The sequence below is a fragment of the Anoplophora glabripennis genome, unplaced genomic scaffold, assembly GCF_000390285.2.
Source record: "Anoplophora glabripennis isolate ALB-LARVAE unplaced genomic scaffold, Agla_2.0 scaffold42, whole genome shotgun sequence".
NCBI classification, from domain to species: Eukaryota; Metazoa; Arthropoda; class Insecta; order Coleoptera; family Cerambycidae; genus Anoplophora; species Anoplophora glabripennis.
The window spans coordinates 1,015,503-1,039,714 of record NW_019416219.1 but is presented as its reverse complement, the minus strand read 5'-3'; the positions used below and the strand labels follow the sequence as shown (position 1 = coordinate 1,039,714).

The 24,212-nt window shown below is 30.6% G+C and overlaps 5 protein-coding genes across 12 annotated transcripts in view; 2 read left to right on the top strand and 3 right to left on the bottom strand.

Annotated features, from left to right (window-relative positions):
* Window positions 1-5,037, bottom strand: part of LOC108905437 (tyrosine-protein kinase Btk29A) — a 28,390-nt gene extending 23,353 nt beyond the window's left edge. Inside the window, exon 1 of the mRNA XM_018708285.2 lies at window positions 4,863-5,037. Within this exon, the coding sequence (XP_018563801.1) occupies window positions 4,863-5,015 (153 nt within the window). The 5' untranslated portion in view covers window positions 5,016-5,037. The remainder of the gene's footprint in view (window positions 1-4,862) is intronic.
* On the top strand, window positions 3,959-13,037 carry LOC108905438 (transmembrane protein 53). Of its 6 annotated transcripts, none has more exons than XM_018708291.2 (6): window positions 3,959-4,049; window positions 7,583-7,668; window positions 7,919-8,194; window positions 10,285-10,553; window positions 10,633-10,810; window positions 11,702-13,037. In XM_018708291.2, exons 2-6 carry the CDS (start codon window positions 7,585-7,587, stop codon window positions 11,846-11,848), a joined length of 954 nt encoding a protein of 317 aa, XP_018563807.1. In that variant the 5' UTR covers window positions 3,959-4,049; window positions 7,583-7,584; the 3' UTR covers window positions 11,849-13,037. The 6 variants fall into 6 exon arrangements, with proteins under 6 accessions (XP_018563807.1, XP_018563802.1, XP_018563806.1 ...); XM_018708286.2 differs by lacking the exon at window positions 3,959-4,049 and adding an exon at window positions 5,261-5,382; XM_018708290.2 differs by lacking the exon at window positions 3,959-4,049 and adding an exon at window positions 7,081-7,180.
* A 736-nt stretch (window positions 13,038-13,773) lies between these two features.
* On the top strand, window positions 13,774-16,734 carry LOC108905370 (acid phosphatase type 7). Its single transcript, XM_018708201.2, has 4 exons — window positions 13,774-14,270; window positions 14,338-14,546; window positions 14,652-14,749; window positions 15,804-16,734. The coding sequence occupies exons 1-4, from the start codon at window positions 13,973-13,975 to the stop codon at window positions 16,555-16,557; spliced, it is 1,359 nt and encodes a 452-aa protein (XP_018563717.1). The 5' UTR covers window positions 13,774-13,972; the 3' UTR covers window positions 16,558-16,734.
* Window positions 16,735-17,403: 669 nt separating this feature from the next.
* Window positions 17,404-19,263, bottom strand: LOC108905386 (beta-1,3-galactosyltransferase 5). Its single transcript, XM_018708219.1, has one exon. It carries the CDS (start codon window positions 19,187-19,189, stop codon window positions 18,071-18,073), a length of 1,119 nt encoding a protein of 372 aa, XP_018563735.1. The 5' UTR covers window positions 19,190-19,263; the 3' UTR covers window positions 17,404-18,070.
* Window positions 19,264-20,478: 1,215 nt separating this feature from the next.
* On the bottom strand, window positions 20,479-24,186 carry LOC108905382. 3 transcript variants are annotated; one of them, XM_018708215.2, is made up of 5 exons: window positions 24,041-24,186; window positions 23,400-23,539; window positions 22,855-22,941; window positions 21,571-21,793; window positions 20,479-21,519 (listed from the first exon to the last, which is right to left on the bottom strand). In XM_018708215.2, exons 2-5 carry the CDS (start codon window positions 23,481-23,483, stop codon window positions 20,663-20,665), a joined length of 1,251 nt encoding a protein of 416 aa, XP_018563731.1. In that variant the 5' UTR covers window positions 23,484-23,539; window positions 24,041-24,186; the 3' UTR covers window positions 20,479-20,662. The 3 variants fall into 3 exon arrangements, with proteins under 3 accessions (XP_018563731.1, XP_018563729.1, XP_018563730.1); XM_018708213.1 differs by lacking the exon at window positions 24,041-24,186 and adding an exon at window positions 23,616-23,913; XM_018708214.1 differs by lacking the exon at window positions 24,041-24,186 and adding an exon at window positions 23,616-23,913 and having other exon boundaries at window positions 21,571-21,700.
* Between the last annotated feature and the right edge of the window lie 26 nt (window positions 24,187-24,212).

The following is a 24,212-nucleotide window of genomic DNA, read 5'->3' as shown; positions in this document are numbered from 1 at the left end:
TGTCGAAAAGTCCTAAATCAAACAGTAACATATTATATATTTTTAAAAAGAGAAAAATTTAACGAAGCTAATGCACTAATATATAGGGTGTTCCATTAAACAATTTTGTTTTCTTTAATTTAGTTATTTCCATTATTCAATTGTTTTTTCTAACGCTGTATTATAAAAATTCATAAAAAAGCTAAAACTTTTGTATTAAAAACTTTTTTGTAATTTCAACAATATATTCACAATATAAAACATAAATAAAAATACTGATCTGACGGATTTGAAATATTTTTTTAAAATTACTTATCTCGTTTTTAATGAAAAGCATTTATAACAATTATGACGAATTTGAGTAAACAAACTTATGGCATGTGTTTTTAAAGGTTAAAAGTAATATTTGTCTAAATATGACCCTTATTCAAAGTTAGGCCCCGTATAGAATCGGCAGAATACGCCAGTCTCTAAGTTCTCAACTTAGGAGACCTGCATCTTATCACAACTGACTAGAAAAAAAAACAACTTCATAATTAATTTTTCTGTAGAACGTATAAAAGAATGTATATATGTATTAAAAATTAACAATTGCATGCAAAACTACAATCAAATTTCTAAACACATTAGGAATAGAGTTTGTACTACCTTCGCCACTGATATATCGCGCATCAACTCGAATATCTGACTATTTCGGAAAAGTTCTATCGATCCCCAAAAATAGAACTGCACTCACACCAATTACGTATGTTGATACAGAAAATCCCAGAATACGTAAATTTATAAAAATGAACAAAAACTAAAAGAAGCTAATAATAATAATAAAACTATATACGCTATTAAATTTGACCCAAATTTATACCTAGTTGGAATTTTATTTCTGATACAAATGCTGAAATATAAACACAGGCTATTCATTAGCTGATAATACAATTTTACACATTTCTGTACTGCTTTATGGATCCAACCAGGAGTAATGAACTATTACAAAAAAAAAAAAAACGTTTCGAAATAAAACTAGTACACATGTAAACCCGACTATAAAAACAACATTTAGTTTTCTTCCCTTTTCCACTACCTACAGTGGCATACAAAATCCACTACCAGTAAAATAATTGGCAAAAGCACAGCAAAGCAACTAGGCCTAATTCTCGGGGGTATACTTGTATTTACTCCTTTCACACCCTCAATGAAATAAAAAAAAAAAACATCAATGAAAACACCCTACCAGCAACAACTTACTTATTCGATTTACCTTCTCCTTGAGCTACATAACAAACTACTAAGAAAAACCGTAGAATTTCACTGGTCGAATGAATGAATTTTCACTGGCAGCAGATTTTCGCCCGAGGAAAATGACGACACAGAGGGCACAGCTGAAACTCGGTTCCACCCATAGTCGTGCGCATTCGTGCCCTTACCGAGAGGTTTCGCCCTTTTGGCCCCTTGCGGGGGTGTTATGTGTAGGGATAGAAGCTAGAAGGGTACACGCACCCAGACTGACAGTTCAAATTCCGAGCCTAATGGACGTGTAAGCAAATAACTAGAACGGACGCTAGTTATTAAACCATTCACAGGGTGATTCGTGCCCTAAAAGGCTTTAAAATCTTTACCTTGCGCCAAAAGAATCAGGCAGTGGTCAGTTTTTGTAACACCAACTTTGTTTACTTATCCTTTTTGCTATTTAACTAAAGTTTAAATGTATTTTTATCAAAATTTGACAGGTTTAAAGATATATAGGCCTTCTATAGATAGTGGCGGCTCGCAGCAATAAATATTGGGTCAGCAGACCATTAACGAACGTCGATATTTTTTGTAAAAATCAGTCAAGTTCGTTCTCGTTCAGATCGCCAAATTTATCTGCTTTTATTTTAAATTTACTTAAAACTTAAATTAGTCTGCGATCAACAAAACAATCGTGCTTATAGATTAGATCTGTCGAGAATGAATTGGAATGGGTACGGCAAGCCGACCCGGGTTTTCAGTATTATAGTTATATTTCACATAAATTATCCAAGAAGAGTTAATTGAAGGTGCAATTTGTAAACCGAATATAGTGTATTACATCGATATTACAGTCCCGAGGTAATTGCCTTACACGTAAAATTTAAACAAAATGGGTTCAGTAGCGCCGAAATAAATGGGCCTTTAAATCGAGCAAGGCTACAATGAACACTAGGAAGATAAAAACTATTACAATAATATCATTTCAATGAACTTATGAATAATAAGCTTATACAGATGTAAGGAACATCAAAATCGTATCACTCAGTCGCATTCCTCGAAATCAAAATACAACCGACATGATTTAAACGGGCTCGCAATTGATTAATTAATAAAGTAACAACAGAACATACGGAATGTTCTCAGATGTATAGTAAATTATTTAAATATAGCAGCTAATAGTCGAGATGGTACTAATCAATGTTGAATTCAGTTTACATCAATTAAATGAATAAAAAAATATGTTCTGATGATTGAACAAAAATTTATTTTTACGCTTCATATTGTGACTCATGGTATCAAAGAAAACTCCAAAGGTACATCCCATGGTGCGCTGCGCAAAAATCAACGAAATTTATGCTGTTTTACAATAATACATTATTTTTACAATAATAAATTTTCGGTGCAAGAAATTTGAAACACACATCTAATATTCATCAGACAGTATTTCCTATTTTTTAATATTGATATTTGTAAATATATCTTACATATAAATTTGACAACTAAACACAAATTAATACAACTAAAGCTTGTACTAAAATACTCCAAATTACCTAATTGGCCATTGAAAACTGACCTCAAGTGGCTCAAATAAAAGAAAGAAAATTCCTTTGAAGGAATCAATATTGTGTTGAATTTAAAAAAAAAACACAAAATTTTATTCACGTTTTTCAAAGAAAAAAAAAACATCTAAAACTAGTTTCGAGATATCACTTTTTCTAACTTATATTGCTGTTACCAAATACTTCAATTAGTTTAAAATAACTATAAAACTACTAATTTTGAGAAGTTAATGGGATTTTTTTTTTATAGACATACCATTAAAATAAACTCTAGATAGAAGTATGGCAACAAATGTTACAGAGGAACCAGTGTTACATTCAAGATTTTTTTCAATTAGCGATAGTGGTTTATTTAATTGTTGTACAGAGTGTAATAAAGTATGTGTATAAACTTTAAAAGGCGATTGTTTGAGCGAGTTTAATCCAAAAAGGTTATATAAACATGGGTCCTCAAATCGATATTTATTTTAGATTTAAAAAAATCACCTTTTCTTAGACTACAAACAAAATAAAAAATGGTTCGTTTTTCGAATAAAATTCCACTTTTTTATTGGAAACACCGTAATAAGTTACAGCTAGTGGTAAAATTTTGAAAATATCTAGCGGCATCGAATTTAAAGGGCTTTTTTTATACACGTATTTATATCCAAATTTATAAGCAAACTTATTTTCTTAGATTGATTTAATGGCATTATCTGTTATAAATTTTGTGAGATTCAAGGCAGATTAATACCCAACAGATTACAACGATCGGGTAGAAATATGGATATTCGCATTATTCATTTGAAACTGACACTAAATAAATCTAACTGAAAATATTATATACCTTAATATTTTGATAGCCCAATTTCCAAAAAATACATTATTTTGACGAAATACAAAATCGATAAACCAAATAGAAAGTAAGGTAATAACGTATTAATATCTGAAATTCTATATTGTGGCAACAATTTTTTTCCAGGATACGTGTGGCAAAAATAACTTTTATCACTTGTAAAATAATACATTGCTTATAAGAATGAACGTAAAACAGCGTTTAAAATCATAAATCATAACATACTTAATTGTTAAATAAAATGAGTACCTATTGTATACATGAATAAGATTTTAAACCATTTATAAATATTCTTAGAAACAGTTAGCAAAGATAGTGTTTGTAAAGTCAGTAAAGTGGTGTACTGGGCAGTATAACAATTAACAAATAACAGTTATTTGAGTTTTAATAAACCTGGATTTCGACTTGGATCAGATACAAAATAGGTTCATTGATTACCTAAAAACAAGGTTCGTGTTTAATATTTCTCTAATAAATTGTACAAAAAATGTATAAGAATAAGTATAAGACAATCTAGACTGTTATTCAATATTCACAAAAATATTCTTAAATATTTCTCAAAAAATAAAAAGAATTCCAGTACATATTTCTTTGTTTTCATTATATGACAAAGAATGAAATAACCGATATTCCCTTTAAAATTTTCCATTATTAAACAAATCTATACATACATATTTCATAAAAAAAATATATTAAATTATTATTACAAACGACTTTTTACATAACAGAATATCTTAACTCGTGGAAACCATAATATCAATAAATCTATAAAAGTTGTCAAGTTGTCTCATGACATTAGTGAATATTGAAGTCTTAAACAGTCAAATAGGTAGGTAGGTAGGTATGTATGGTAGTTGTGATATAAATACGTACAGAGCTTGGAGATAATAATAAAAGTAAAAAGAATGTGAATTTTAACATCGCCAATAAAAAGTAAAGTTTCTGATACCTACTAAATATTTATTTTAAACTTCAACCTTTTATGGCAAATGATATAAAAATTCATAAAAAATATAAATTACCATCTAAATATGGGTGATCACTTTCTGAAGTTATAAATAGTTTTAAATCCATAATTAACATTATACACATCAATTTACATTAGAGTATACATTTTTTAACACTGAAAAATTTGCAATAAATACCTAAAAGTATAAATCAAGCAGTTTAGATTGTATTCTAATAAATTACATTCTATATTATTATAAGAAAATGATTCCCTGGCATATTATATCTGAAATTGTAATCAAAAAGGTACTTACTGCTTCGTCACAATCGTCATAATAGATAAGAAACTTTTTAGTTAAAAGAAACCACCTCTTTTTATAATTTACTCTGGTATAAACTTTTTTATTTTGTGAACGTTTTATCATAAAGCACTCTCGAATGACTCCCGTACTTGGGAAGAAAGACATTTTTAAAAAACACAAAACATCACATTTTGTTCAAACAAAACAAAATATCCACCACACACCCGACTAAGTTTAAAAAGTTAGGTTATGTTTCTTCAAACGTCAATTATCGTATCGCTCTGTTGTTTGTTTCATGGATATTCAGATTGCAACGCCACTACGTTTTTAACAGAATTCGTCAAGAATGTATTCATGAAGCGACTTATTTCTGACTAAATACAGTTTTTAAAAATGCCGAGGATCCAAATAAACTTCGACGTGTGAGGCGCGTAAATTTGTTTTATTTTTAATGTCTTGGATTGGTGATTGGTATTGGTATGTCGACTGCGGATGTCCACAGAAGCGTACACCCCACTATCAGGATGCCTAGGTATATATTATATTATTCAACAGAGCGGCTCAGAATTTTCTGAGAAATGTTTTAATAGCTCGTCTGTACAAACAAAGTTATCATGAACCCACAGGATACAGAGCAATTTTGTAATACGGGATTAACTACTTTTTGAGCATTCTTGGATCTTGGATGCAATGCGTTTTTTAATACAAATTCTACAACTAATACCTATACCATAACAATGATTGTGATAACATCTTTATATAATTACGTACCTATCTAATTAGGTATTAACTTTAATTTCTGGATTTATTTATTTATATATAAGAATCTTCAAAGATGACAATTTTTTTATTTTACAAATACCGCATGACATATCTACGACATATCTACCTGTAATCTAGGTAGGTACTTATTTTAATGAGGCAGATAGGTAGGTACCTACTGCGAACAGTTATAAAAGAATTATTAGGTAGATACTGTTTATCTCCATTGAAAAAAATTAAGTAAAACATTTTTAAATGGAAAATATAATCGAACAATTTTAGCTCAATGCTTATAGGCATAATGGGATACAGGATAATAAAATTTCAAACATCATCTGTATTAGTATGCAACCCTTTTTACATATATGTTGATATTTTAATTTTAAATAAATTGGAACAAGAGTTAAACAAATAACTTTCTGCTGTTATTATTCGTCGAAATTATCAAGAAATATGTTACATACGTAAAATAAAATAAATATAAAAACTTGTTATGTCTACGTTTGTAGACTGTAGACTTCCATGATAAGTCAAACATAAGTGCAAAAGCCGCAGAGTTGGGTAGGGTTTAAGGTACTAAATAATGTACTTAAAACAATATGTAAACCTATGTAAAATGCTAACTTCAGAAACAATTTTTTCAAGTGTCACGTCTTAAGTCCTAGTCAATAAGAAAATATCTGCCATTTTGAAAGTTTCACTGTTTTAAACATTTGCAATGTGAAGAATGTACTTCAATATACATATATTTAAATGAAATTCTAAAATACATAGTCATTTTGGAGTGAGTATAAGAACATTGATTGCGGTATTTGGTCAATCTAGAGACTTTAATGAAACAGTATTTACTGTAAAAGTAAAAATATATTTATTCATTTGTTGGAAATAAGTGTAAAGGGCATTTCGCGAAAAAAAATTAATTTCAGTTTTGTTCCGAGATAAATCTATTTTGATTAAACTTCACATTTTTATTAATTAACTATAATAAATATCATATACGATTTGGACCTACCTTCAGTAAAAAAGCTGATGTTTATAAAACCTGAATACATCTACAATTAGAAATCTATTAAAAACATTTAAAATAGTTACAATTTTGACAAAGAGATGAAGTTTAATTATAATTATATCTGAATGTTCAAAACTCAGAACCTATTAATTTTAGTGACATACAGCAGAACGAGTATTTTTTTCTTTACAATTAAAAAAACAAATAATAAGCCAGAAAAGCTGCCCCATAACGAGTTTTATTGAAATATCTTAAAGCTAAGGAACCCCTTGAAGTATAAGTATACGTATTATTAAAATGGATGCAGTTAATTGAATTTCATAAATCGGAAATGGTTATTTTTATAATATGATCATCGGGGACAATGTCATGGTGCGCCTCTGGCTGAGCAAACAAGAACATAGGAAACCAGACAGCAGGGAGCACGAGTAGGTATAGTGATGATAGTGGCAGTGGCAAGGCAGAAGTGGGAAACAGGCAGACAAGGCAGCAGACAGCGACAATCCAAGTTCCAATCCAAGTTCCAACTTCCAACAATACCTTGTTAAATACAGAAGCAGTAAGCACAGCTGACTAGTTGAATGCAATGTACCTTCACAAAGACTAATCTTTAAGAGTCAAATAAATAAGGTTCATATTAGTATATTTCTCTCTAAAATTTTTTGTGAACACGCGTTGACTGAATTTCGTGGTACAAACTAAAAAAAGTGTAAATGTGAATCTACTTCAGGGTTATTTGTAACAATTGTTTAATAGTTCTTGTTCCTTTTATTTCGCCGCTCTAAACTAAATTGTACTTTGGACTGTAATCTGTAATGTCTTGCCACTGATAAATTTATAATTTGCTGTATTCGATATATTTATTAATTAGTCCGATAAATTGAACAGTGGGTATCTACATAAGTATTAACTAGTTTATAGGTTGTATTTATTTGTATTTGCATTGATTTTTTTCTTTCAGCAATGGCTTTCAGACGATTAGTGACTTTGAATATAAAAAACGAACTTCATACTTTCCATAAACTTCAGAATAGGCCTTCAAATTTGGTAAGTACCATTTCCAATTTTTTTTATATAGTAAGTACATATATCAAGGTTTTTATATCTCTTTCATTTCTGCTGGTTATGTCCTATATCTACTATAAAAGTATAACTGAAGAAGTACCTATTGGATTAAACCTTCATTAAAAATTGCTTTCACAAGCCTGTTATACTTATATGCATATATTTCTAATGAATTTTTTTTTTAATAATAATGAAAATTACTGTATTTCGTTCAAATTTAAACGCTTTTCAGATGATTATGGTTTCTACGGTTCACACTCGGAGCATTTCTTCTTTGGAGATAACAAAAAATCTCTCATTACTCAGTAAGGAAAAGAAGAGTAATAAAGTGATAAATTTGAAATTGGAGAAACCTGAAGGCAAGCCCTTAGTTGTAATGTTATCCTGGCTAATGGCCAGAAGAAAACATATTTATAAATATGCTGATTTGTATTTGCAACATGATTTTGATGTTTTGAATGTTAGTATAAGTCCCTGGCAATTGCTGTGGCCTACCAAAGGAACTCAAGTAAGTTATCGGTTTGAGTATATTGAACTTTGCAACTGAACTTACATATAGTATGTATAGATACTTTTTATGAAGTATATGTTGTTGTTGACATGTTATGTTATTTTTTGCATCTGCATAATTTCTCAAAAGTAAATAACAATTATGTACAGCACTGTTCATAAAAATGTATACCAGCTTTTAAATTTTTCTATACCTCTGCTTTAAGAAATTATTATTTTCTATTATACTTCTGGAAATTAGTAAAATACTGCAGTGAATTTTTTAAAATTAAAAAATGATATAAGGGCTTTAGTGTTCATTGAAATTATGCTTAAATTTTGCATTATTCAATACTTGAAATTTAAACACAAATATCAAACAGTAGCCAGTAATGAAAATGGAATCATTATCAGTTTCTCTATTATTATACTGTAATCACTAATCAGCTAGATTACTTAAAATGCTGACTGTATTTATAACAATAAGTACATGTCATTTTAGATTCTCCACTCCTTACATTTTTTTCTGAATTTATTAGAGTATTATGATATGAAAAATTCCTGGTTACAAAAATTTAAATTCTAGATCGATTTCTGTTTTTCAATAACCCCTATTTTTCGTTTTGGTCAGTATTTTCCATGTAAATATTTAACAAAGCATGATTATTTTGAAAACCATACACTGGTTGCCTGAATTTTGAAGGGCAACAAACCAAAATTTAAATTGTGGATTTTTGTAAAATATGCGAAAAAGAGTTGAGTTTATTTGGTATTTAGACAACAACATATTTGTGTTTTTTTCCCTAGAATTATGATAAAAAAAAGTCATGACATCTAGTGCCAATATCTCGATGGTAAAGACCAATTTTCAGATCTGTGAAATTCTCTGATAAATTCGGATTTTCTCTTTTCCAAATTGGTATAGACAAATACCATTGATATCAAAGCTATTCAATGTTGAAGAGTTGTTTGAAACAACACTTATTTTGACCTGTAAAGTTCAGAAGTGCCTAATAAATAATAATGAACATACATTTTACAAATTAAAGTAGGTTGTAATCCGCAATGAATTATTTATTAGATTATTTGACTCGGTAAAAGCTAAAAGATCATAAGGTATTATAATAGCCACGTGATATATGAAGTGGTTGCGTAAGTGGTGGTCTTATTTTGATAAAAATAAATTATAATTTATATAATAATTATAATTAATACATATTTGTATAACTACTATGTAATTCACTTTTTTATATACTACTGTAATTTTACTGTGGTACATTATTTTAAACAGAGCATGTCCCGATATATAAGTAGCACACCATTAACGTAATAAGTAAAAAAAAGTTCAAATATATTTTATTAAATAGACCTAAATACGCACAAAATTGGAAACCATAACTTCCTCAAAATTGCAAGTCTTCCAAATATAATTTTATTTATAATTTTTTTATTTAACACTGCCAAAGTTTCAGCAGAATTTCTACAAAACTACTACAAAATCTTATACAGGGTATCTCGCGGTGACGGCCCATTAGAATTATTTCAGACTACTTCTATTTGAATTTTGAAAATTTGGGATACCGGGTTTTCGGGCATGCCCTTCTCAACTATAATAATGGCGTCCACGTACCACTTCCGGTTATACCGGAAGTCGCCATCAACTTGCTTATTTTAAATGGAACACCCTATATATTATTGCAATTTTGATTCTACATGTTATTTTAGGTGGACTTTTATGAAGTTTCCCTATTCCTAAAATTAACCGTTTTCGAGATATTTAATTTTTTTTTATATGGAGAGAAACAGTGACTCGCTTCAAACCATGTGTATTTTATAGTAAGAAAGATAAAGCAACAATATTTATAGGGGGGGACAGCTAGACCCTTAAGCTTCCCATCCATACTTTCAAAGTGGCTTAATTGCATACAGGGTGCTAAAAATTTAATGCCGAGTTTAGTTAACTTCAAACCTTCATATGTCGGTTTTTTTAAATGGAACACCCTGTATGTTTTTCTATATTCTGATACACAATTTTATTCTCTTTCGAACGGTATCAAGGTTCCATTAAAATTGAATAACTCTTTATAAGCAGATTCTATTTCCCTCTAGATGGTAGCAAAGGACGTGCTAAAATTTTTGGATATCAACACGAAATATGGTCCACTAATCCTACACGGATTCTCTGTTGGCGGTTATCTTTGGGGTGAAGTTTTGGTAAACATTGCCGCTGAAAGGGATCGCTACGCTCACGTCGTGGACCGTATAGCAGGTCAGGTCTGGGACAGCGCCGCTGATATTACCGAAATTTCTGTCGGTCTCCCCATTGCTGTATTCCCAAGGAACAAGGTTATGCAAGCCGCTCTCAGACAATATGTTGTGTAAGTAAAGTTGCAGCCCCAAAAGCATGTGCATGGAAAAATCCTTAAAATTAGACATTTAACGACGTATCTTTTTTAGGTATCACTTAAAAGCATTCGATAAGGTAGCAACAAGGCACTACGTGAGGTCCAGTCAGATGTTCCACACTAATCTAGTGAGAGCGCCAGCTCAGTTTTTCTTGAGTAAAACTGATCCTATTGGTGCTGTGAAATCCAACCAGAGGGCGAAGGAAAGTTGGGAAAGCATGGGAATTCAGGTGAGATTTAGGTAATAAATGAATGAACACGACAAATTGGTACTTTGACAAAGCTTACTCAGTTTAACTACGACTTGTTTCAACTAGTATCTTGGATTTAATTCCTCAAATCACTTTGAATATCGAAAAAACCTTATACTTATTTTAATAACCCTCAAGAAAAGGATTTCTGCGACGAATTAAAAACTCTCAAACATCACTGGACGGACAAACTTTGGGATTTTTCTTCCAAATGACTTTAAAACGGTTTGAGATAGAGACTTCTTAACTGATATGCGTCTTTATTTATTTAAGAGTTAGATATTACTAGCGTATGTATGTAAATGACACACAGGGTGTTATTTCTTTGAGAACCTCACTCCCTCGACCACCCAAATATCATTTTTATACGTTTGCATTGTGCATCTCTAATCTCTTCGAGTTCAAGTAATATCTTTCAAAATACTCAAAATTAATAGTCTTTTTGGCTATTTATTAATCTATTAAGTTCTTTGTGGTCTCACAGTGTAGTACTTTATGCAGAAAATGAATGGGAAGGTCACAAAAAAGAAAGTGTCAATAAACTATTTCATTATTCACATAATTTAGTTCATTTCCTGTTCTTTTTGTCGCTAGGTAAAATAATGTTGTGTTTTATTAACAAAGGAAGTACTGACTTAGCAGGTTTTATGCCTAATATATATTTTTTAAAATAGTGTAGGTCCCATGCTTCATTATCAAAATATTTTTTAGTAAAACATATGGACGAGACTAAATGTATGTAGGCATACCTAAAAGCCCCTGTAGAGTCAGAATATTGTGCAATCAGAAAATCAATTGAATGCCAATATGGAAAAAGTGTATTTTTTTAGAAAAAATTTTTTTCGCCTGCATGAAGTATTTTTATTTCAGGTATACTGGAAGTGTTGGGACAGGTCGCCGCATGTGGGCCACTTCCGTTCTCACCAAAAAGAATACATCTCCACTTTGAATGCGTTTTTAGAAAACACCAACATTTTGAGCGAGAAAATTACAAAAAAAGTCAAGGCAAAGCTATAATACTTATCAACACGAATCTATTTAAGCACCATTTACGGTATCATTGTATTTGTAGCGAGTAGAGTTGATCACTGTCAAAAAAAGTATCTAGGGCTCGGTCACATACTGAGAATTTAGGTAGGTTTTTTATTTTCATGATTCTTTTTCAGTGCACTACTAGGCAAAAGCCCTGTGAAGATAAGAAATGACGTTTAAGAATCCCCGCCCTGACTTTTGCATATTTAAAATATAATTTTTATTTTTAATTTTATTTACTCCTGTTAAACCATACTGTGGACAATTTATTAAATTATTTGGAATTTATGTGTCGATTTTTAGAGATTGATATTACGGCAAAATGTGATAGATTAATTTGATATATTTTCCCTAGATTTCTTCAGATTTTGCACTTAAATCATTTTCCTTTGATTCAGCTCTTTGAATCAATCAAAATTTGTTAGTAAATTAATTTTATTAAATTTTCTGTAAGCAACAAAAAAGTTACGTATATTGAATCACTTTCTGTGATAATTGGAATGGGAAATAATTGTTACCTGTGTACAAAAAGACATCAAGTACTTTACGAAAACAATTGTGATTTTTTTTAAATTGATTTTTTTTGCTACATTTTAGTTGTGCTGCTAATAACTCACCAAAAGTAAAATATTTATCTTAAAAAATAATGTAATTAGTGAAATCACCGAAACGGAACAGCAGTTCTGTCAAAAAGTCTAGTCTCTATCTGTATTATTTCTTTTTTCTCGTATGAAGGTAAAGCAAAACGAGTGCATTTTGGATAATTTCATAAATCAGGACAAAAAGGAAGTAATCCGATGTTATTTAAAAAGTATAAAAAATAGTCAAAGTATCAGTAATTGATACTTTTGTTATACTGAACAAAATGATTTAAAATTAGGTTGTAAGCAGTAGGTCGTAACAATAGACGTTATGGATAAGAGTATCACGCACTATGTAGAAGCTCATTAAAATAGGAGTTGTATACTCCACTGTATACTATTTTTGAAATATCCATGGACGTGAATAAGCCTTAAAAAATGTGTTGCTATAACGGAAAAATTTTGTATCAAGAGAATATTTTCCTTGTAGGTATTAGTTCTGCAAATGTGAGATTTATAAATTTATATGTAGGTAGAACATGTATTTTATATTATGTTGAATACATTTTTATAATAAAACTTGTTGATATGAATATGTGTATATTATTCTACAGTTGCTAAATAATACTTTATATACTCCTGGTAAGTAAAATAATAAAAATAAAATTCACTTACTATTACATTGTTGGCTTTCATTTCTGTAAAATCTGTAGCAGGCTCCAAAGTTCTGGTTGTTCCCTGGTGTCTCGGGCATACATGGAATATTTCAATAATCAGAGCAAAATACCTTAAATTCCCATTTGTTTATTAAACAAACTTTGCTCATAATGGGCTGTAGTAAATATGAGATTAATGTAAATAAAAATAAAACTTAAAAATGTATTTGCCGCCACTGTAAGAAATTAAAAATTGACATTTGACATTTGTGTTCTTTGCTTCTAAGGGCTCATCCGCATGGCATGCAATCAACGAAATCCGGATAAGAAATTTCTTTGCGACCAATTATAGAAATGCAAAATTTGATCAAAGCAAGATCAGTAAGATCTTGGGAACAAAGAGCGAATATCATGCGGAGATGTCATGGAGATGTTATGTCCATCATAGGTTTATAAGACCTTAGCACAGAATAACACCATGGAAATTATAACAAGAGATTAAATTTAGAATTAGATGGCTGGCTTTGCTAATTGAAGACGTCATATTTGAGCGAACAAATCACGTTAAATAATAACTGATCAGGCCAGTTCCCTTACATCTGATTGGAAAAAGAGAAGGAACTCCCCCTACCATTAAAAAAAAAAATCAATTATCAATGACGATGAAATAACCCCAAAAATATTTTATTGACGTTATCTTGTGTTTTTGCATTGTATTATTGTATTATTATTTATTTTAAAATCATTCAAATGACGATGACAAACAAAGTTATCAATTTGTATTCAGGAAACAGTAGTAGATAAACGATTAAAACAAACTGATTATTACCAGTAATAGTATTTGAATAGAAATCTTTATTTGTATCTGAACAATGTCGTGGTTAACAATTGTACAAATATTTTGCGTTTGTGCGAGTTTAAGCTACGGGGATATTGTGTGGCAACAGCCAGAACAAGTGCATATTGCTTATGGAAATAATATTTTTGAAATAGTTGTGACATGGAGTACTTTCAACGAAACACCCAGTTCTATTGTCGAGTACGGAATTGGTGGACTGATACTGCAAGAAGTGGGTACTTCAAAAATTTTCACTGATGGAGGAGAGCTGCACCGTTCACAGTATATTCACAAAGTTACCCTTAAAGATCTCACCCCAGATAGCAAATATGGTAAGTTGATATTATTTGTTTTATTATTTTATATAATTTATCTACAATAAATGTATGTTTCTCTAAGTTTACCACTGTGGGAGTGAGATGGGCTGGTCCAATTTATTTTTCTTTAAAACCGCTCCTAATACTACAGATTGGCAGCCACATTTATTAATTTTTGGCGACATGGGTAATGAAAATGCTCAGTCTTTGGTCCGCTTACAAGAAGAAACACAAAGAGGGTTGTATGATGCTGCCTTGCATGTAGGCGATTTTGCTTATGATATGGATTCGGTAAGGCTTGATTATAATAAGTAAGAGGGGGTTATAGATACTCATATAGTAATTTGGCGAATTATATAAAACAAAAAAAAATACATTCTTAATTTTATTGTACAGGAAAATGCAGAAGTTGGTGATGCTTTTATGAGGCAAATTGAAAGCATTTCTGCGTACTTGCCTTATATGACTTGCCCCGGAAATCACGAGGAAAATTAGTAAGTTTATTCATAAAAAATTAATAACCATTTGTGTTAATGGTACTAATATTATTACCTGCATTTAAAGCAAAATAATTATTGTTATTGCAAGTTTGTGGTTATTCCTGGTTTGATATTTATACTTATTTCACAGTAATGATGACGTGCTATTTAGGCATGACTCCTTTACATTTATATTTGCAAAAATATTATTATGCAACACAGATACTTATAATACGATATACAAATAGTTGATTTTAATATTTCTTTTGTTGCAAAAAATCTTTTGATTATATTACTACGAAGTATGTTGGTCTTATTGCTCAGCATGTTTATATTGTTGTTTGTATTATTTTTTTATCAGTAAGAAATACAAATTTAATAAAGCATGTGTAGATGTATTTGTTGCTTGCCTATTTATGTAAACGGGTAATAAATTTGAGTTTTATCTTTTAAAAATGCAATAACCTTAGACTGATAATATTCAAAAACTTGTCAAGGCTAGAAAAATCAGTTTGTTTTGTTTGAAATCGCAAATATATTATGCTGAAATAGTTTTAAATGATAACTCTTTCTTAGCATGACGTAAATATTTTTTCACCAATACTTCAAGGAAATTTATGTTTACAGAAAAAATAATAATTTACGTATGAATGTACGTACAGGCTGAACCAAATTCGGCATCTTTGGCATTTCTCCTATTTTTCAAAAAAATATTTCAAGCAAAATTTGATTAAATAAAACCACATCTGATTCCGCATCAGAAAATGAACAAAATAGAATAACGTCCTGTATCTCTGAAACGAGTCAAGATACCGCCATGTGGTTTTTGCCATTCAACATTTTTCAAAAATTAAGTCGTGACATTTGAACTACTTTCTATATTTTCCAAAAATAAGAGAAATTCAACCAAAAGAGTATCAAATTTGACCTATCCTGTACATTTATGTTACTTACCCCATAATATTTATTTTGTATAGTTTAGTTTAGTACGTGATATAAGTACGTCAATCATATATTATAATGTACTACATCTTCTATGCCTTTCATCTATATTATATTTAAATTTCAGCAATTTCAGTAACTACCGTGAACGGTTCAGCATGCCAGGTGGTTCGGAATCCTACATGTTCAGCATCAACGTAGGGCCTTTACACATCATATCCATATCGACGGAAGTTTATTACTTCATGAACTACGGCATAAAGCCTCTGGTATTCCAGTACCAGTGGCTGGAAAACGATCTGGCTCAAGCCAACTTACCAGAGAACAGGGAGAAGCAACCCTGGATCGTCGTTATGGGTCACAGACCCATGTACTGTTCGAATCTGAACCACGACGACTGCACTCACTACGAGACACTAACCAGAGTAGGTCTACCGTTTTTACACTTTTTCGGTTTGGAGCAGTTGTTCTATAACTACGGCGTAGATTTAGAAATATGGGCACACGAACATTCCTATGAAAGACTATGGCCTATTTATAACTATACGGTGTACAACGGTAGCTATGAACAACCATACGTGAATCCTTCGGCTCCCGTCCATATCGTGACTGGTTCGGCGGGTTGTAAGGAAGGCAGGGAAAATTTCACTATAACCAGACCGCCTTGGTCGGCTTACATCAGCCGTGATTATGGCTACACTCGACTAAAAGCATATAACGGGTCACATTTGTATATCGAGCAAGTGTCCGACGATAAAGACGGAGCCGTAATAGATTCGATTTGGCTCATTAAAGAAAAGCACGGATCTTATCCACTTTCCAAAATGGACTGGGCGAAACTGGACGAGATGAGATTGAAAAATTTAAATTCAATGACGTAGAACCGTAATAAATATTTCTCATTACATTTGTTGATATTAATCTAATTGTAGATGTACTCTACTTATTCGAATCTTTCGAAATTTTTGTAATGCACCTACATTATGTTTAATGTAAATAACAAATATTTAGTTGAAAAATATGACTGTAAATGTGATATTGCCATGCCAAAAATAAACGATTCATATTTTTTGTATTTTTTTTAATTATTGAAAACTATAACAATTTTAGTAAAAATAAAATTTATTAGTATATAATATACTATAAATAAACTATATAAGTTTTTTAGTATAATTTTAGCAGGGTTTATATAAATAATATTAATTATTTATATCGATGTAAAATAAATAATTTGACTACTCGTGAAAATTAAAGTGGTCATATTTTGATAATGTGATGCAGTAACAATACTGGTTGTTACGGGATGATGGCCCACAGAAAATTTTGGTGATAACATCATGATCAAATTTTAATCTTTTAAATTTTGAAAAATGGAATGTTACTGTGAAATTGTACTTGAAAAAGGTACACAACTACTTACAGAGAAAATTAAATTTAGTCAAAGAAAAATGGTATCTGAGTTGATTACAATAATACACAGGGTGTCCGTAAATCTGCGGACTTGTGAAATTTCACAGACGAGAGATAACCGGAGGAAATTATCACCCAGTATATCGATTTGACTAAAGTTTTAAGAAATAATACGCCATAATGGTCCAAATAAATGTGCCAAATTTTAACACGATCAGTAAGAGGGTTATGAAGTTATTAATTAAATTAGTTTTCTTTTTGACAACTTTGAAGGCATTTAACTCAAAAATCAAAAAGTTTTTATTTAACTTTTTTTTCCTAGATCGTATTTATTTGTCGTGAATATGCAGTCAAACGTTGTCGGTGAAATTTGCGAACATCCTGTATATTGTGCATACAGGATGGCTTCTAGATTTATAAACCGAAATAAACATAATTACAAATTTTAAATGTTTAGAATATATCTTGAAATTCCAAAATTTTCCATAATTAATTAATATGTATAATAAAAAAAAATCAGTAGAATTGTGCATCACTTGTGCAACTTGTACAAAAAACATAGAACCATCATGGTTCTTAATAGACCAAACTATATGTGCAACCCTTTTCGAGATCTCAAGGTAAGTCGCCCTATTTTAATTTTTTATTTTGCAAATTTCGTTCGAATTTTTATTTGTAACAAAAGTTCACAACCACTCGAGCTTACTATGTTACGACGACTTTCATTTTCATCAGTTGTTGCTGATGTTAATGTATCGAGATATTTTTGTAAAATTAACGATAACTGTAAAGATTCATGTTTCTTAGACAAAGTACTCCATTTATTTTAATATAAATTTCAGATCTGCTCTACCGCATTTAGGAAATATGCCAATCATCTTGTAGGTTCAGTAACTATTCAGAATTTTAATACATATTCTAAAAAATTTATTTATTAGTGATGGACCCACAAATATTCAAAAAAATTTTAAACGAACGCTTCATCTAATGCAGTTTGTAATTTTCGACAACAGCTTTCCCTCTTCCAAAATAAACCTTTCTTTCAGCCACGCAGGTTTCATTTATTGATTTCGTTCTAGCTTTGCACAATTTTAAATCGCAGATATTCATGGCCAGATTGAAATCATAAAATAAATTACTGTTTCCCCCATTTGGGCCAACCAATATGTCGCAGTCTAAATGTTTGTTTCGTACATCTTGAATGCAACAATTTAAATACTCGGCATGAACTGCAAAGTACTGGCTTATATCGAAATGCCTAATTTTTAATTTCCTAGCTAAAATACCAGTGATGTAAGTATCGTCGATCCAAAAATATTTTGTGGTTTTACTTAAGGCAACTAATTTGGCGGAAGTATTTGGGGTTGTTACATAGAACCACCCAGAGACAAAGAGGGGGTAAGTATTTTGGTCATACTCTTCGGGAGTTACGTACCACTTATTCGCTGGCTCTCGAATGGGGAACATATTCTTCAAAATATATCCTGCCATAAAATTACCGCTTTTGGGTAGCTTAAAAGATTGTAATAAGTTGGGAACCCGTTCTACATTTACCACAATATCGTCATCCATTTTTATAACATACTTAGCATTAGAACAGTAATCCTTAGCCCATTTCAAACCCATTACATGTTTGTAAGTTAAATTTCTGTAAGCTTCTATGAAATTTCCCTGGACTATATCACCAAACATTTTACTTTCATCTTCTACTTCTTTCTGGTTTACAAATTTGTCTGCTGGTGCTTCCCCCAACAAAAACACCCTTCTGAAATTTAGCAGTTTCAAATCTTCCCGGGTAAAAATCCTGCGCATGGAACTCCTCGTTTCCGTGTTGGCAAAGTATGACGTCACGATAAATAACGCTAATATGTTTGAATCCTTTTCACACATATCCCCATTGTTTAAAACATATTTTAAGTCTATGTCGAATATTCTCCCGAAGGTTTGATTTTGGTTTCTGGGATTCGAGTTTGTTGCTTCTTCAATCTCTATTAACGATATATAACTTTGATTTTTGTTTTTGATTGAAAATGTGATTATAAGTATGAACAGGAGCACCACCGCCACCAGGGCTTGATAATATTTTGTTCTAGTAAAACACATTCTTGGATTTCTAACCCATTTTAACTACGTTCATTAACTAAGATGATGTAATCTTATTACCTACTCCTTTTGCAGAGACGAGCGCATACAATATAACGGTAAACAAAATTTGTTTATTTATAGTAAAGGCTGAAAGTTCATACAACAGACAATTCTCTAAATTGTATATAAAGTTGCCTAACTAAATTTAAGTTTTGTAAATCCTCATCTACGGTAATGAAGTGTGTTTTAAATTAGAAACTTATCTTGCAATTATTTTTACTTCTATATAGACTTTACTTACAAAAAATGTATAGAACAATTTACTGGTAATTTTGATAAAACTTGTCAAAATATATTAATATTTGCGCTGTCGGAAGCACCTGTGCAAATTTGTATGTAAACATTCGAAAAAAAAACAGAAAACTAACACTTAATAATGCAGTTATCTAAGAACAAATACACAGAGCTCCCGTAAATGATTCCAAGCTACGTGATCAGTAATTTTGTTTCAAACAATTTTATTTCCTTCACGTGTGCTATTAAATTTCGGTGCACCAGCAGCGCTCTCCATAACGAATTATACATATGGATACGTTCGTTGTAAAATTATTTATGTTTGCGACTGTTACACTATACAGGGTGTCTCAGAACAGGTGGGCAATTTCTGGGATTTATACAGGGGACGTTAAAATAACATGACAGGTCCCTAACAAAATTTTCCCTAGAGAACGCCCCTTGAAAATTGATTTTTTAAAATAACTCAAAATACTTTGTGTAATTTAATTATTTTTAATAAGATGGAGAACATATAAGACTCCTTAAAAATTGACCCAGGAAAACAATTTGGCTTATTTGGTTTGCCAGGGACGGACAAGCTGTAGCACAATAATGTAAATTTTTTTATGGTAAAGGCACAAAAATAATATTTTTAGATAGCGGCACTCTTGGCTTATTTTTGTTTAATATGATTTTTATTATATCCGTAAAGAGAAATAAACTGTTGAAATTTGCATTCTTTCTGTGCCTATCTTAAAAAGATGCTACTTTTATTTACATTTGTTTTTTCCTAAAAATAACTAAATTACAAAGTATTTTAAAAGTTATTAAAAAAAAAATCGATTTTCAGGGGCGTCCTTTATCTATCTTTTTTTAAAACGGGCAGCAACATTGAAAGTCGTTTTATTTAAAAAAATATTATCTCTTAAGAAAATCACCTACAGTTATTCTTGAGAAAAATGGCATTATTTGCAGGTTTGTACATTTCGGTAATAATAATAAGAAAAACTATAAATTAGCAAAAACTTTTATTTTCCAATTACTAAAAAATAACATATAATTTTTAACTTGAAACTATCCTTCTTATAACGAAACTATATGCATTATATACAATTCTTATTTAAAACATGTTCAACTTATATTAAACGGTCCATTTCAAGTATAAACATCTCTTCGTATGGTTAAAGTAAAATATAAAACTTATGAGAAAAAGAACTATTTATAAAATACCATAGGATTTTTGGAATCTATATTCTGTATGATGTCTAAAAGAATTTCTAAATCTTCCGATGTTGCAACATGCTCTGGTGAACCTAATAATAAAGCAGGTTTGTTATCAATAGTAATTTTGTACTTATCGCTATTTGCAGAGAAACCGACACATCGTTCCGGCGTCAATTTATTTGTAAACGTAACCGCTGATATTTTTCCCTGTTTAATAATAACTTTTATTTTCCAACTTGGTGCGGGTAGTTTCATGTGTTTAACATCCGTTACCAGTTTCTGAAAAGAGTAATCTAGAGTGCCGTCTTCAGGGTAACGATAGGGAGCAAATTTTAAAAAAAATGTCTTATCTGTCTTATTCCACTGCTGGGCATTTTTATAATTTTTGACAAACAATATTTCTCTATGGAATGGCACAGATTTATCTGATTTAGGAATTACTGCTCCATTTTTAATTGCCCTTCCAATACTAACAGCTGCTTTTGGGAAAAGCTTTATTTTTATTTTATCTCTGTATTGTTTCTTTATCACCCTGTTCAAGGTCTTTGAAGCATCCTCTGAACTGTTTTTCATCATTACATTTCTTGATTGAAATTTACTGTTGATAATAAATGATTTTTCTTTCTCGTTTTGATTTTTCATTTGTTGTTCAGTTTTCGCACTTGAAAGTGAATATTTCATATTTTCTATTAAATTCTTATCAACACCTTTTCTCAACGGGGAGTGAATAGGAGACTCTTCAAAGAAATGACTTTTCCTTTTTATCTGCCTTCCAAAACTTGACACTACCTGCTCCTTCCGTTTTCTTCTACTCGGGGAATTAAATGTCGTGTATTTTCTTTTTAAATCTACAAATAATTTTTTAGGAAAATTCCAATAAGAATTTAAAAATGACTTACCAAGAAGGTCCTCCCTTATTAAACGTATCCTAAGAACCTTATTGTTAAGTGCTGTTTCTTTCACCGTAATGTTGTCCGATGTGAAGTAACCATGTTTTTGTGCGACTGTCAAACCTGATCCGTTGGTGCCCTTAAATGTGGTACATTGTATATTTCCATCCAAAATGACCTTACAATTAAGGAATTTTTTCAAATCGATTCTTTTAGAATTTTTTCCGATATCCTAAAATAGCAAGCATAACCCTAATTCTACTTTGAAAACAACTTTGCAACTCTACTAACCATATCCCCGACGTATACATCAGATCAGATTTTTCTTTTTTTTAAATATACCGTTTTGAATAATTCACTAATATTCGTTATCGTTATTAACTGACAAATAATAATTTTGGAAAAATTAGTTTACTTAATAATTAAAATTTCACAGTGGCGCTATCTGCTTGTTGTCCGTAAAGTGACGCTAGTTGCCCGCCTTTGTTTGGTAGTACGTTCCGTAACGTGTTTTGTTGCGTTGTTAGGAACAGGAACTGAATACATTAGCACAAATAAATTTTATTTTCAATTTACGACTTAGAATATTACACAGAAATGGGATTTTCTATTCAATAATTTTAAGCTAAAAGAGAAAACCACATATCTATAAAGAAAAATCGTTTCTGAAGTTCAATATTTGATACATCAATTTTCATTGAATTTGAACGCAAATGTCATGAAAAGAGTATGTCGGATTAATAAATATGTAATGAAAAGTGTGGCGGATTAATTGAACCTTAGAAATAATTAAAATAATCTGAATTTTTATTCAAATTAAGATTTTACTTTTTTTCGCGGTAACCACGGAAATTTAAACCTAAGAGGAAGCAGCTATGAAAAATTAAGATTTATATAGGTACTTGCATCATATTTTATTTACCTACTATTTTTATGAAATCTGATAAGAACAATGTATAACTATGAGATCAGGAGTAATAGAACGTTTGTTCTACAGAATTAAGTTCAATGCAAAAAGAAATTAAAGAAAATCTGAACCAATTTAAATTTTAAACAGTTAAAATTCGGGAACTGCAATGACGATTCGCAAAGTTCTAAAATCATCTAATTTCTGGCAAAGAGCAAATGGATGTGTTTAATTATTAAAATAACAATTTAAATTTGATTATTTGAATTAAAATGGAATGGATAAAAACAGAGAATTCAATTGTATAAAAAATTCATAAATAAATAATGGAAATAGAAAAGTTTTTAATTTAATTTTTACATTTTTCTTTTAAATTTTATACATACCTTTTTTACGATTCTGAGCTCTGTTTGACCATACTTTCTGCTGCTTTTTGCAGTAGATATGTTGTGCTTGGATGTAAGAGTATTTTTCTGAAAATAAACATGATACTGGAAATTGGCACTATCAAATGAATTCGACTATCGAATAATTAGTAAACATCAATTATCGAATAAATTAGTTTGTTGCACCCGAGGGCTACACAATGATTATTTATTTTCAAAAAGAAGTATGATTTACTACAACTTAGTATGGCACAATAGCAATTCATTTATGCAAATAGTTGGTATTGTTTGTGCTCAAACGAGTATGAGACGATGGGAATATCTACTAATACTACTCAGTCGACGATGACTACTGCAATACTTTTTGGATTATCAAATAATTCGAATAGTCTGGTACTATCAAATATTTCCATAGATTTAACGCCACAGTGCTCATCGGTAGTATTACTTGGCAACATTTTCATTGTTCGACTTGCTATTATTGTACAGAATGGTATATGATACCAATTACATAACGATAATCTAGGTATTAAACATCAACAAACCTTTGATGGATATGAGTTTGACGATTCTCTTTGTTTTCCATTATCGCTTCTAGTTTTTCTATGAATTGAAGAGCGAGACTTCATTTGCAGCGTAGGAATCCAGTCGTCATCTCTAGTCTTCTCCAAAGCTGCCGGTTTTCCTGACAAGAAATATTCATAACATAAACACTAACATTGACAGCTATCAATTTAAATTTAGATTTATACCAAACAAACCTGTTATAAAATGTTTACTACATATCCTTAACACATCTGATGAATCGTTCGTTAATCCCATAGCGTCTAACCAAAGCTTTCTCCTTTTCTTGGACAATTCTGCCTTTTTAGAACAGAACTTATATTTTATAGGCGACGGTACATCAAAAAACGGCACCCCTTTAGAATAATAATTCTCACAGCCGTTTACAGAACATTTGGTAGGCATTTTTTGTGTTGTAAATGTAAATCGCACGGAAGAACATACGCTTAAACTACGTAAATAACCAGCAAATAACGCTCTAACCGAATGAACACTTCGATCGAATAAGTATGGTTATGGTAAGCATAAAAAATACGTTTTTGTCAAATTTAAAAATATATTGGAATAAAGACTTTGTAGATGACAATAAGGAAAATAAAAAACCTAATTAAATAATATATACCTTATTATTTAAGAAAATTTATCATTTCGAAGAGTACAAACATTTGCCATTCGGAACGTTCCATTATTTTCTTTGGCGTCCATCTTAGTGATATATAATATTTAAGTATTAGGTACTTTCTTTTTGAATTTGGGTAGAGTAGGTACCCTAAAAAAATTGAAGGAAATTAATT